This window comes from Phoca vitulina, unplaced genomic scaffold (assembly GCF_004348235.1).
Source record: "Phoca vitulina isolate PV1807 unplaced genomic scaffold, GSC_HSeal_1.0 scaffold8, whole genome shotgun sequence".
In the NCBI taxonomy this organism is placed as follows: domain Eukaryota; kingdom Metazoa; phylum Chordata; class Mammalia; order Carnivora; family Phocidae; genus Phoca; species Phoca vitulina.
In genome coordinates, this window is record NW_022589711.1 from 58,337,564 (window position 1) to 58,351,289 (window position 13,726).

A 13,726-nucleotide genomic window follows, 5' to 3' on the forward strand; every position below is an offset into this window, starting at 1 on the left:
AAAAAAATGGGGCGCCTGGGTGGCTCAGTCATTAAGCGTCTGCCTTCGGCTCAGGTCATGATCCCAGGGTCCTGGGATCGAGCCCCACATCGGGCTCCCCGCTCTGCGGGAAGCCTGCTTCTCCCTCTCCCACTCGCCCTGCTTGTGTTCCCTCTCTCGCTGTGTCTCTGTCAAATAAAGAAAATCTTAAAAAAAAAAAAAAAAAACTAAAAAAAATAGAACAGAGCAATGAAACCATGAGCTGGTTCTTTGAAAAAAATCAACAAAATGGATAAACCTTAAGGCAAACTCATCAAAAAAAAAAAAAAATGCAGTAGGCTCAAGTAAACAAAATCAAAAACGAAAGAGGAGAAATAACAACTGACACCACAGAAATACAATTATAAGAGAATATTATGAAAAATTATATGACAATAAATTGGACAACCTAGAAGAAATGGATAAATTCCTAGAAACATATAACCTCCCAAAACTGAATCCAGAAGAAATAGAAAATTTGAACAAACATAACCAGCAAAGAAATTGAATCAGTAATCAAAAAACTCCCAGCAAACAAAGTCCAGGACCAGATGGCCTCACAGGTGATTTCTACCAAACATTTAAAGAACAGTTAATACCTATTCTTCTCAAACTACTTCAAAAAGTAGAAGAGGAAGGAAAGCTTCAAAATATATTCTATGAGGATATACCAGTATTTGCTGACACCAAAACCAGATAAAGACCCTATGAAAAAAAGAACAGGCTACTATCTCTGATAGATACAGATATGAAAGTTCTCAACAAAATACTAGCAAACTGAATCCACCAATACTTAAAAAAATCACTTACTATGATCAAATGGGACTTATTTCTGGGGTGCAAGGGTGGTTCATTATTTGCAAATCAATCAACGTGATTCATCACATCAATGAGAAAGGATATAACCATATGACCATTTCAATAGATGTAGAAAAAGCATTTGATAAAGTACATCTGTTCATGATAAAAACCCTCAACAAAGTAGGTGCAGAGGTAACATTTCTCAATGTAATAAAGGCCATATATGAAAAATCTGCAGGTAACCTCATACTCAATGGTGAAAAACTGAGAGCTTTTCCTCTAAAATCAAGAAGACAACAAGGGTGTCCACTCTCATTACTTTTGTTCAACATAGTACTACAGGTTCTAGCCACAGCAATCAGACAAGAAAAAGAAATAAAAGACATCCAACTTGGTAAGGAAAAAGAACTTTCACTATTTGCAGATGACATGATACCACATATAGAAAACCCTAAAGACTCCACCAAAAGACTACGAGAATTGATAAATGAATTCAGTAAGGTCACAGGATACAAAATCAATATATAGAAATCCACTGCATTTCTATACACTAATAATGAAGTGGCAGAAGGAGAAATTAAGAAAACAATCTCATTTACAACTGCACCCAAAATAATAAAATACCCAGGAATAAATTTAACCAAGTAGGTAAAAGGCCTGTACCCTAAAAACTTTAACACAGTGATAAAAGAAACTGAAGATGACAAAAACAAATGGAAAGATATTCCACATTCATGGACTGGGAATACCAATATTGTTAAAATGTCCATACTACCCAAAGCAATCTATAGATTTAACGCAATCCCTATCAAAATACCAGTAGCATTTTTCATAGAACTGGAACAAATAATCCTAAAATTTGTATGAAAGCACAAAAGATCTTAAGAAGAACAAAACTGGAGGCATCACAATCCCAGATTTCAAAACATACTACAAAGCTGTAGTCATCAAAACAGTACAGTACTGGCACAAAAACAGATACAGAATAGAGAGCCTAGAAATAAACCCATGATTACACGGTCAATTACTCTTAGGCAAAGGAGGCAAGAATATCCAATGGGAAAAAGCCTCTTCAACAAACGGTGCTGGGAAAACTGGACAGCAACATGCAAAAGAATAAAACTGGGCCACTTTCTTACACCATACACAAAAATAAACTCAAAATGGATTAAGGACCTAAACGTGAGACCTGAAACCCTAAAAATCCTAAAAGAGAGCCCAGGTGGTAATTTCTCTGACATCGGCTGTAAGTAACATTTTCCTACATACGTCTCCTGAGGCAAGGGAAATAAAAGCAAAAATAAGCTATTGGGACTACATCAAAATAAAAAGCTTCTGTACAGCAAAGGAAACAATCAACAACAAAACTAAAAGACATGCTACGGAATGGGAAAGATATCTGCAGATGACCTATCCAATAAAAGATTAGTATCAAAAGTACATAAAGAATTATATAACTCAACACTAAAAAAACCAAATAATCCAATTAAAAATGGGCAGAAGACACGAACAGACATTTCCGCAAAGACGACATACAGATGGCAAACAGACATATGAAAAGTTGCTCAACATCACTTATCATCAGGAAAATGCAAATCAAAACTACAATGAGGTATCACCCCACACTTGTCAGAATGGCTGAAATCAAAAAGCACAAGAAACAAGTGTGGGTGAGGATGTGAAGAAAAAGGAACCCTCGTGCACTGTGGTTGGGAATGCAAACTGATGTGGAAAACAGTGTGTAAGTTCCTCAGAAAATTAAAAATAGGGGCGCCTGGGTGGCTCAGGTCATGATCTCCAGGTCCTGGGATTGAGCCCTGCATCGGGCTCTCTGCTCACTGGTGAGTCTACTTCTCCCTCACCCTCTCCCTCTGTGATCCCTCTCGCTCTTGCTCTCTCTCAAATAAATAAATAAAATCTTTTAAAAAATACATTAATAAAAAAATTAAAAACAGAGCTACCATATGATCCAGTAATTCCACTACTGGGTATTTACCGAAAGAATATGAAAACACTAATTTGAAAAGATATATGCACCTCTATGTTTACTGCAGCATTATTTACAACAGTCAAGTTATGTATATATACACAATGGAATATTACTCACTCATAAAAAGACTAAAATCTTGCCATTTGCAACAACATGAATGGAGCTAGAGAGTATAATGCTAAGTGAAATAAGTGAAATAAGTCAGTCAGAGAAGGACAAATACCATATGATTGATTTCACTCATATGTGGAATTTAAGAAACAAAACAAAGGAGAAAGGAGAAAAACCAAAAACACAGACTCTTAACTATAGAGAACTGATGGTTACCAGAGGGAATAGGGGTAGGGGGATGGGTGAAACAGGTGAAGAGGATTAAGTGTACACTTATCACAAATGAGCACTGAGTAATGTATAGAATTGTAGAATCACTATACTGTACACGTGAAAGTAACATAACACTGTATGTTAACTATATTAAAGTTAAAATTTAAAAATAAATAAAAGTATAAAAGGTCAAGAATAGCCAATACTCTCTTCAAGATTTATTATAAAACAACAATATTTAGTAGTGTGGCACTGATGCAGAGAGAGACAGAACAGTAAAGCAGAATAGAGTGCTGAAAAACAGATCAAACATATAGATCCTTGATATGCTTATGACAAAGTAGCACTGCTGAGCAATGGGGAAAGGCAACTTTTTAAAATAACTGTTGCTGGGAAAACTGGACATCCATACTTTGAAAATTAACTGGACACCACTCTTATACCATGTACAAAAACTGCTTTCAAGTGGACCTAAGATTCAAAGACAAAAACAAAATAAACAAGAAAGCTTTTAGACAATAATATAGGAGAATTTCTCCTTTAGTAGAGAAGGAAAAAATTGATGATTTGACTACTTAAAAAAAAAAAATGAACTTTTCTTAAAAAGAACCACTGAAAAAAGCCATAGAGTGGAAGATATCCACAATATATATCACTGAAAAAAGACTAACATCCAGGATGCATGATGAACTCCTATAAATCAATAAGTACAAGAGACATTCTAATAGAAAAATGGGCAAAATACTTCAAGAAGCACATCACAGAAAGGGAATTTAAATGGCCAATAAACAAGAAAAGACTATCAATCTCATTAGTAATTAAGGGTATGTAAATTTCAAACATAATAAAATATCATTATACATGCACTAGATGGGCAAAATTTTGAAGTCTAGCAAGGATACAGAGCTAATGGAAAATCTCATACAATGCAGGCATCTGGTGAAGTTTAATGTATTTATCTCAATTAACCGGCAATTATATGCCCCTAGAGCAGAGATTATCAAATGTTAGCATGCATCAAAATCACCTGGAGGGCCTACTGAACCATACCACTGGGTCCACCTCCAGAGTTTCAGATAGACTAGGTCTGAAGCGAAGACTGAAACTGCCTTTTTTTTTTTTTTTTTTTAAAGATTTTATTTATTTATTTGACAGAGAGAGAGACAGGGAGAGAGGGAACACAAGCAGGGCGAGTGGGAGAGGGAGAAACAGGCTTCCTGCCGAGCAAGGAGCTCGATGCGGGGCTCGATCCCAGGACCCTGGGATCATGACCTGAGCCGAAGGCAGAAGCTTAACGACTGAGCCACCCAGGTGCCCCTGAAACTGTTTTTTAAGTTCTCAGCTGATGCTGTAATGCTAGACTGCCCTCAAGAAATGCTGTGCTTAAGATGCATGTATAAGTATGACCATGGATGGGGACGCCTGGGTGGCTCAGTTGGTTCAATGTCTGCCTTCGGCTCAGGTCATGATCCCAGAGTCCTGAGATCAAGTTCCACATCGGGCTCCTTGCTCAGTGGGGAGCCTGCCTCCCACTTCCCCTGCTTGCTCAGTCTCTCTTAGATAAATAAATAAAATCTTAAAAAAAAAAAAAAAGAAAGCTCATGGATGGATTTCTTTTAATAGCCCAAAACTAGAAATAATAGAAATGTTCACTAACAGTAGAAATGAATAAATTTTAATATAATTGTAAAATGGAATACAAGAATTAAAATGAACCACAGCTACCTACAACAAAATGTACTAACTTCAAAGAGTAGAACTTCATTTATGTAAAGTTCAGAAAAAGGCAAAACAAACATGTCATTTTAGAGATGTAGGCACGTGAAGTAGCAGTATATAGAAAGGCAGGAAATTATCAGAAAAACCAGGATCCTGGGCATATCAGGGAAGGCAAGAGAATGTGATCAAGAAAGGATACACAAAAAGAGTCTGGGGTATTGGAAATAACTTGATTTCTTGATCTGGGCCTAGGATGTTTGCTTTTTTAAACGTGTTATTAAACTGCACATTTGTTTTATGCACTTTTGGGGATGTTTTCTATATTTCAAAATGAAAAATATTTTAAAGATTTATTTATTTATTAGAGAGAGAGAGTGTGCACATGTGTATGAGTGGTGTTGGGGGGAGGAGGGAGGGAGAGAATCTCAAGCAGATTCCCTGCTGAGCGCACAGCCTGGCACAGGGCTCCATCTCTGAACCTGAGACCATGGTCTGAGCCAAAAGCAAGAGTCGGATGCTCAAGTGACTGAGCCTCCCAGGTGCCCCAAAATGAAAAATATTTTTAAAAATCTAATGAAACATGTTTTGTCCATATTTGAAAAACCACTGAAACTAGAGATTCTTTACCTGGAATCCACAGACCCAGTCTAAGAATAGCTTTTAGGCGGTCTGTGGATCCCTGAAATCATAAACAAAATTATGTAGCTGTGTACACGCACAATCTTATGCACCATGGGTCCAAATCTTTCATTAGATTCTCATAAGAGGTCTATAACCCCCAAAGTGTGAAGAACCACTAATCTACACACTGTGTCTACTGTCAGAAAACTCTGAGTACTTTTCCCCCTACACACTGAATGTTGATTTTATTCACATTACTGAAGCCACAGAAGTTCTTCAAAAAAAGTCTATATATTTGTAATTGTGGCCTTAAAGAGATACTAAAAAGTTCAAGGTGAAAAAATGTGCAGATGTGGGGAAAACAATCAGCAGAAATAATTGTGCAGCAAAAACACTTCTTGTTTCTCCAGTATGAGTTTTCTGCTGAGTCATTTGTTTACTCATTAATTCATCACATTTCACATTATGCAGAGACATAGCTTCATTTTCGGATGTCTGGAGTCCATGTGCTCAAACCACTGCATAATGCAGATGAAGTGAAATGAATAAGAAGCCATAATGCAACTATGGAGACAAAGGGACTGATGAAAGGAAAAAGAATACAAAATGATTAAAGGAAAAAGGATACAAATGAAAATCGAGAAAGGTTTTCTTGGGTTCTTTCCACCAAGATAGATTCATCTTATTGTTAGCAGGAATAGGGTAACATTAAATAACATGTATGTTCTCAATCCTACAGATGAAAAAGCGTAGCAATTACTTCAGACCACATATCTGGTGACGGACTGCCCCACCCTTCACAGCACATGTTTCACATAAGATGCTGTGCACACTCCCTATCTCTCTAAACTTTAAAACTGTCAGGAACTAGAACAAAGAATTCACGTAACAAGCAATGTTTCCTCAAAGTTTCAGAGCTCATTCTTTTTTATCATTTTCCATATGTATAACATTTTTTTTAAAGATACCAAATAATCACATATCTTTCACCACATCTCTAAACCCATTACCAGAAGTTCCCCCATCAGCTGATCCTTGCTACAAGGAAAAAAACTTTGTAGATTTGTTATCTCCAAAACTAGTATTACCTCAGCATCTTTCATTAAACTTTTTTTTTTCAATTATTAGTGATCCATAAAACAGAACAGATTCAAAAAACCTGCTAATTCTGTTGCAGTGTACATGATGAATCTAAGGTACTAACGTGAGGACTGATTTTGGGGCCCCTCTTTAGAATGCACTGCGATCACATGTTCATCACACATGTATTAGTCTCTCCATTTAGCCATCTATAAGCTTGTTTTTTTAAAAAAAAGTTCTTGCTCCAAAGTCAACTCCTGTATTCTTGTAACACAGCACACATAAACAAAATCAGAATCATCACTCTGTTACATAGGAGAGAGAAATACATCAGAGAGAACAATGCATTAGAGTACTGTTTGTAAAATTCCATTGGGTGATTGGGGTGAACAGCTCCCTATCACATTTTAGGGGGGGAAGACCAATACTACTCTCAGAGCCATTCTAAGGTTCTAAGAACCCACTAATATTCCAGTTTGTCATCCGGCTGACTGAACTTGGGTTCTTTTCAGAAGTCATGATATAATAAATTGTATAGGACATGGACTTTATGAATACAAATATAAGGTGAAATAATCTGAAAAAGATGTTAATCCTCAAGTAGATCAACTTAACATGACACCTGCCATTACTTAGTTAGCATACACTTAATTTGGGAGCTATCCATACAAATGGGGAAATTTAACAAGTTTTATTGAATCAGTACCTCTATATGATCCATTGCTTTCTGCCATACAGACTGCTTCTCCTCTGCACTGTGTCCAGGAATGGATAAGATATTGTGAATGTAGTTAAAGACTTCTTCCTGAAGAACACGAGACAATACAACTTATTCATTAATTCACTCAAGCAACAGTCAGTCACTATCCACTATCTGTACTGGTCTTGGTAAGTATCTATTATTTGGAGCTGGTAAACCATTTGTAGATAAACTGCTGGAAAACTGACACTAAAGAGAATGAGTTTAATGTTTAGAGTACACTCTTGGAAGTTGCAAATCCATTCCAATTAATTTTGGTCTCAATTTCACTAACCAAATGAGGGAATATCATATACTTTTATCTTTGGTGGACCCTATCCACATTCCTAATTTCATCTCACATCACTCTTGCCCTTCTCTATTATCCTTGTCCCTATCCTGGAATACTTTTTTGCTGGCTCTTTGCTTGACTGGCTTCACCTCAAATTCCAAAACTCAGTCTCTATGTCACCTTCCGTGGCTGCTCTGTAGAAGTCAGTTTCCCCAGTATCTCCTCAAGTTGCACCCATTTTCTCTTCACTCATCACATCTGTAATTAAGTATTTGGTTTCCTTACTGTCAGTCTCCATCACTAAACTATAAGTTCTACAGTTGTAGCAAATATATCTGTTTTAATGATCAGTGTATACTTGGCTAATAGTAGGCACTCAATAAAAACCTGGTGAATAAATGAAGAAAACCTTGAATCAGCAAACACATGTCCCAACATTTCTACTGAATAGCTATACCTACTTAATAGTTATTTCTACTCAATAAGGGGAGGGGAGGACTGAGTAAGAAAAAAGGGTAAAGCAGTATCATAGCTCACCTCCCTTAGCGGGTCACGTAAGTAGCAATCAATTATTTTGTCATATTGGTGTTCTCGTTCATACATAAACTCGCAAATTTGATAGCTAGAACATAAAAGGAAAAACTTCAGAGTACCAACAGGCAGGCAGTTATTAGCTTATTGTTTCAAGAAGTTTGCTTACAGAGGTTAGTATTAGGAAAAATGAATATAGTAGGTGTGATTTCTACTGTGAAATGAAGTTATAGTATCTAAGGGAGAGGAGTATCTGCCATTCCTCTAAATACAGGTTTAAAATGCTGCTGAACATGGATATTATGTTTATAAGAAATTTAAAAGCTGGGTACAAAATAAGTGTTAAAGCAACAATGTGTTACATAAAAACAGTTAATATATGAGTTATCAATTAACTATGTGAAGTTTCTCTGTTCAGAAATGAAATATTCAACAAATGAGATAAATAATAGTGTTAACATATTGTACCTTATTTGGTATGTTAAATTCTGCACTGTTTAGAATATGTATGAATAAGTGACTCAAAAATCTATAAAATAATGGAACTTTTAAGTAAACAAAACTAAAATTATAAATCATAAGACTTATTTCATTTTCATACTAAAACAAATGTACAAGCACTTCAAATTTACTCAGTGTTAATTTCTGCAAATGTTACTTAATTTCTAGACTTGAAAGACAAAAACTTTTGCATTTAGGTTTTTTGTTGTAATTTGCATAGCTTTCTTAATTAAAAATTGGCAATGCATCAACTGGCTTCCAGTTAGAGAAGTATAACTTAGTAAATGGGAATTAATGTATAACTTAAAAACCACTTACAATTCTGCTTTTTCTGCCATCCGGATGAGCCGACTCTCTTCAAACTGAACTATGCCTCCAGCCTGCAGCAATTCTAAAAGGACCTGAACATTTAAAATAAACAAGTAAAACACTCTGGAATCCACTTTTATTTACTAGCTCCGTTAAGAGTCCATTCAGCCACACAAACCATAACTTTTTTTTTTTTTGTCCTTATTAGTTGATGTTTTGGCTTGGCTTTCCCATGTATGAGGTACCAGAAAACTACTATTATAATGATGATGATACTGTAATTAGGTCTTATAAAAAGATAAATGGCTCTATTTTTCAAACATGGAAGGAATGCCACGGTGTTTGTAAATAAAGCCTTATTAGAATATCTAATTAACCCTCCACTAAGCCAAAAATGTCCATATATTTATCTGGTGCTTTTATGTCTCATGGTTCTTTAAAATCTATTGTCCACAGGTAGTATCCATGTTCACATGTTAATTTCTCTACTTAAACATTGGGGTTTTTTACAGCAGCATTATTCACAAGAGTCAAAAGGTGGAAACAACCCAAATGTCCACCAATGGAGGAATGGATATACAAAATATAGTATATGCATATAATGGAATATTATTCAGCCTTAGAAGGGAATGAAATTCTGACACATGCTATAACATGGATGAACCTTAAAAACATAACAGTAAAATAAGCCAATCACAAAAGGACAAATACAGTTTGATTCCATTTATATGAAGAACCCAAAGTAGTCAAATTCACAGAGACAGAAAGTAGAATGGTAGTTGTCAGGGGCTGAGGAAGGTGGCAATGGGGATTTATTGTTTAATGGGTACAGAGTCTCAATTCAGGAAGATAAAGGTCTGAAGATGGATGGTGATGATGGTTGCCCAACAATGAGATATACTTAAAGCCACTGAAATATACACTTAAAATGGTTAAAATAAATTTTATGGTATATATATTTTACCATAAAAACAAACAAAAACACTGGGGTTCATATAATTGATTTTTACCACAACAAGCAGATGAATAAAAAAGTGATTAGGATGTTGAGACTGAATCATCAGTATTTTTAAATAAACCTCAGAAGATAACAGAATCATTACATAGTCAGTAGAACAACTGAGGAAGCTTTCTCTTATATTTAAGTTCAAGATCCAAAGTAATATGCCCCTTCCAGAACTTCAGGAAACCATTTAACAAAGTATTTTTCTAACACAGGAAACTGATTACTTTCAAGCTAAAGAAAGACAAAAAGGGGGAGAAGAAATGAAACCTATCCATACTTTACTTTTCAGAACCCTAATTCAGTCTATTTTGAGCACTATAATGTACTGTTATATAGAACTATGGAGTGAACCCATCTATTGGGAGCCTCAGTTTGGAATACCATAATAGAAATGTCATTGCTGAAGCCAGTCTTACCAACTGAACAGAGCTGACTGTTATATTTTCAGGAATTGTGTAAGCCAGTTGTTGAGCACAGCAATTGTTAAATAATAATTAAAATTTTAAAAAGTAATTAATATGCAAAACTCACCACTTCCTAATTATTTTACTACATTTTACTATGTATGCTCTTGAGGTTAGTTACTGCATCTGTAGGGTGGAAATATTATATAGGGGTGTGACATCTCTTCCCAGTTCTATGTTTAGTAACATCATGTTGGTAGGCTGAAATCAGCCATGAGGGGAGTATTACACTATGGAAATTAGCAAATGCTGTAAAAATCAAGTGTTGCTGTATTTTTAAAGGGGTGTAAAACAAACAAAAAGAAGAGTACGTGACACAGAGCCCATGTGCCCCACAAAGCCTACAATGTTTACTCTTTGGCCCTTTACAAAAAAAAAAATTGCAATCCCTGGGTAAGAGAGTGATGAAAATAGGCAATCAAATTTAAAAGTGTGCATGTCATAGTCATTATACTGTGAACAGCACAAAAAACTAAGGAATTATTTTTCTAGTATTCAAGAACTGATTGAGCACAGAAGTCACTTCACTGATGAATGTGTGAGGTTCTGTCATGCTTTCACTGTTGGGCCTTCATCTTATTCATTCATTTAAATACTGAAAATATCAACCAACATTCGTATCAGAACTACACCTGGGGAAGCAGTTGTAAAATTTTAGCAGCATACCACCAGAAAACACTCAAAAATACTGCAGACACACATTTTTATATATAACACATGATACATGAGTGCTGGATTAGAAGGGATGGAAGTGGGTTCTAATTTTAGTTATGCACTTGAGCAATTTACTGCATCAGTTTTCTGTATTTCTCAAATGAGTTGAGAAAAAAACCTAGTCTCAAAGGGGACTTCCAAAAACAGAGCATTACTATACGAGGATTACTTTTCAAAGTTTGACTTTTATGTTTAGATTTGACTTTTATTTCTGTTTAATTATTTATATTAAAAGTGTTTATCATTTTATATAAACACCATGCATACCATGATTCACTTTTCCTGCCACGAGAGAAACAGGGGCAAAGTGAGGGGTCCACATTCTCTGTATTCAATATAATTTGAGATAACCAAAATTTAACAGCTGTTCTCGCCCCAAGTTAGTCTGCAGCAGTCACTGGGCCACAGCTGTGCAGAGAAAAGGGTCACTGTTGCTATCCTATGTTCTTTGAGTCTCAACCTTCCAGCTGTTGAGCGCTATTACCATAAAAAAACACCAGCGTAGCTCTCAAAGTACCTCTATTTTGTAGCTTGCTTATCTGACAAACTCTGGTCATCAATGTTAAATAGGCTCTCTTAGTGCTCACAGTTATAGTAGGTAAGCTTTGAAGGAATCGTACTCCTGCAAGAGACGCTCAAGAAAGTGGCCTAAGTAGAAAGAAGTGGTAATCAAATAGTTACAATCTCACAGCGATTAGTGGAGGGACAGATGGATTCTAGTCCCCAGCAATGTTTACCCTAATGCAGGGGGGCTACAGAACATTCCTTAAAGTTGAAGGGGATCCTGCAGCCTTTCTGGTTCAAAGCCATAGCAGCTAGGAGTGGGTATCAGATAAACGGCCGGGGAGAAAGGACACAACAGGTGTCAACTGCTGCTACTTCATGGAGAAGGATGAGTAACTCTCTTTGGTGTCATGCTGGATGCAAGACAGGTCCAGCCTGCCTAGGAATTTAGTCTGATATAAATTCTTTACAAAGGTACCTCTAACAACCATCCACACTATTTCCTGGTTGCCACTATCCAGCTTAGTATTAGAGTTTGGCACAAGTTACTTTCCCTTACGTTTCATGAGGTCTAGCACAGAAGCGTTCTTTCTAGCTTATTCTGTCCTCTTTCCCATCCTTTAGCAAGCAGAGTTCCAGTAGTTCATACCTGCTGTCTTTCAGAGTGTCGGGAGTCATCATCAGGACTACAGAGGAATTCAAGGACCTGGTCAAAGAAAAGGTATTTTCTTTATTGGATATTAACATGGATGCCATAACACTGTAGTCATGAAAACAACAATAACTACCCTTTCAATATCATCAATTCATTCACACTTGGCCGTAACAGACACCACAGATATATGGTATCTTCCTCACTGACTGGCCTATTACATGGCACAGCTGGCTCAAGTATGTTAACACCTTAATATGTATCTGTCTTATCATTACTGTTCCAAAACATGGCAGGAAGACAGTGCCGTCCGCACACCTTAACCTTAAGATCCCTGATACCAAGGACCGAGCAAAGCATGGACTTTATAGAGTCAGGCCACTTGAATTTGAGTCTTAACCTCATTAACACTTAATAACAACACTTATCGCTAATAACATTTATTAGGTATGGACTTGGATGAGTGACATAACCTCTGTAGGCTTTAGTTTCCTCATCTGCATAATCGAGCGTAACAACTATACCAATCTCAGGACTACCATTACAATGGCGATGAGTTAACACATACATATAAAACCCTGGAACAGGGGCGCTTGGGTGGCTCAGTCGGTTAGGCGTCTGCTTTTGGCTCAGGTCATGATCCCGGGATCAAGCCCCGCATCGGGCTCCCTGCTCAGCCAGGAGCCTGCCGCTACCTCTACCTCTGCCACTTCCCCTGCTTGTGCTCTCTCTCTCAAATGAATAAATAAAATCTTTAGGACAAAACAAAAAACCCTGGAACAGAACCTGGTATTACGAAGTGCTCAATAAATGCTAGTCATTATTGGTAACTTTCTCCAGATAAAAAGGGTTTTCTTTGCCACCTGTGGATATATAGAAGATATTTAACTGGGATTAGGAGATACCTTCAGAGTCAAAGTCATTTATAAGGAAATTCAGTCTTTCTAATAGTGATCTCTCTTCCAGATGATCAACATCATAGACATGCTACCAATGAGATGCGTGACTTTTAAATTCAAAAATTCTTGAGCAAACAATTCTAGGCAATTTAGAGCAACAGAATAATAGAGAAAAAAATTTCTATAAGCCAATCTCTACAAGCCATACTCCCAAGATAGCAAGTTACTAGGCAAAATCATACTATCCAGACACAACGTTAAAAAAAAAAAAAAACAACTAATTTAATCCAAATTAAAACCAGAACAGGCTCCTACCTGATAAGATATTTACCCACTAGGCTATTATATTAAAAAAATGTATAGTCCAGTCAATTTTTCTATGAACAGTAAACATAATGAAAACAATTCTCATCATTAAAAACACTCACCTGATCAAAAAGGGTTCTGTTTACAAACAATGTATTGTCTGGCTTTGCAAGCTGCCGGGCAAGGAATGTAAAGAGACACCCTACTTGTGAGGGAGTAAAATCGGAATTCTCCACCATAACCTGGTGAGCAAAAG

General features: G+C 36.4%; 1 protein-coding gene across 10 annotated transcripts in view; it reads right to left on the bottom strand.

Annotated features, from left to right (window-relative positions):
* The window catches only part of VPS8 (VPS8 subunit of CORVET complex), a 250,931-nt gene that overhangs the window by 105,922 nt on the left and 131,283 nt on the right, over positions 1-13,726 (bottom strand). For all 10 annotated transcript variants that reach the window (XM_032407004.1, XM_032407007.1, XM_032407001.1 and 7 more), the window contains 5 exons: positions 13,593-13,712; positions 12,263-12,319; positions 8,935-9,017; positions 8,122-8,206; positions 7,260-7,358 (listed from right to left, as the gene is read on the bottom strand). In XM_032407004.1, the coding sequence (XP_032262895.1) occupies positions 7,260-7,358; positions 8,122-8,206; positions 8,935-9,017; positions 12,263-12,319; positions 13,593-13,712 (444 nt within the window). The remainder of the gene's footprint in view (positions 1-7,259; positions 7,359-8,121; positions 8,207-8,934; positions 9,018-12,262; positions 12,320-13,592; positions 13,713-13,726) is intronic.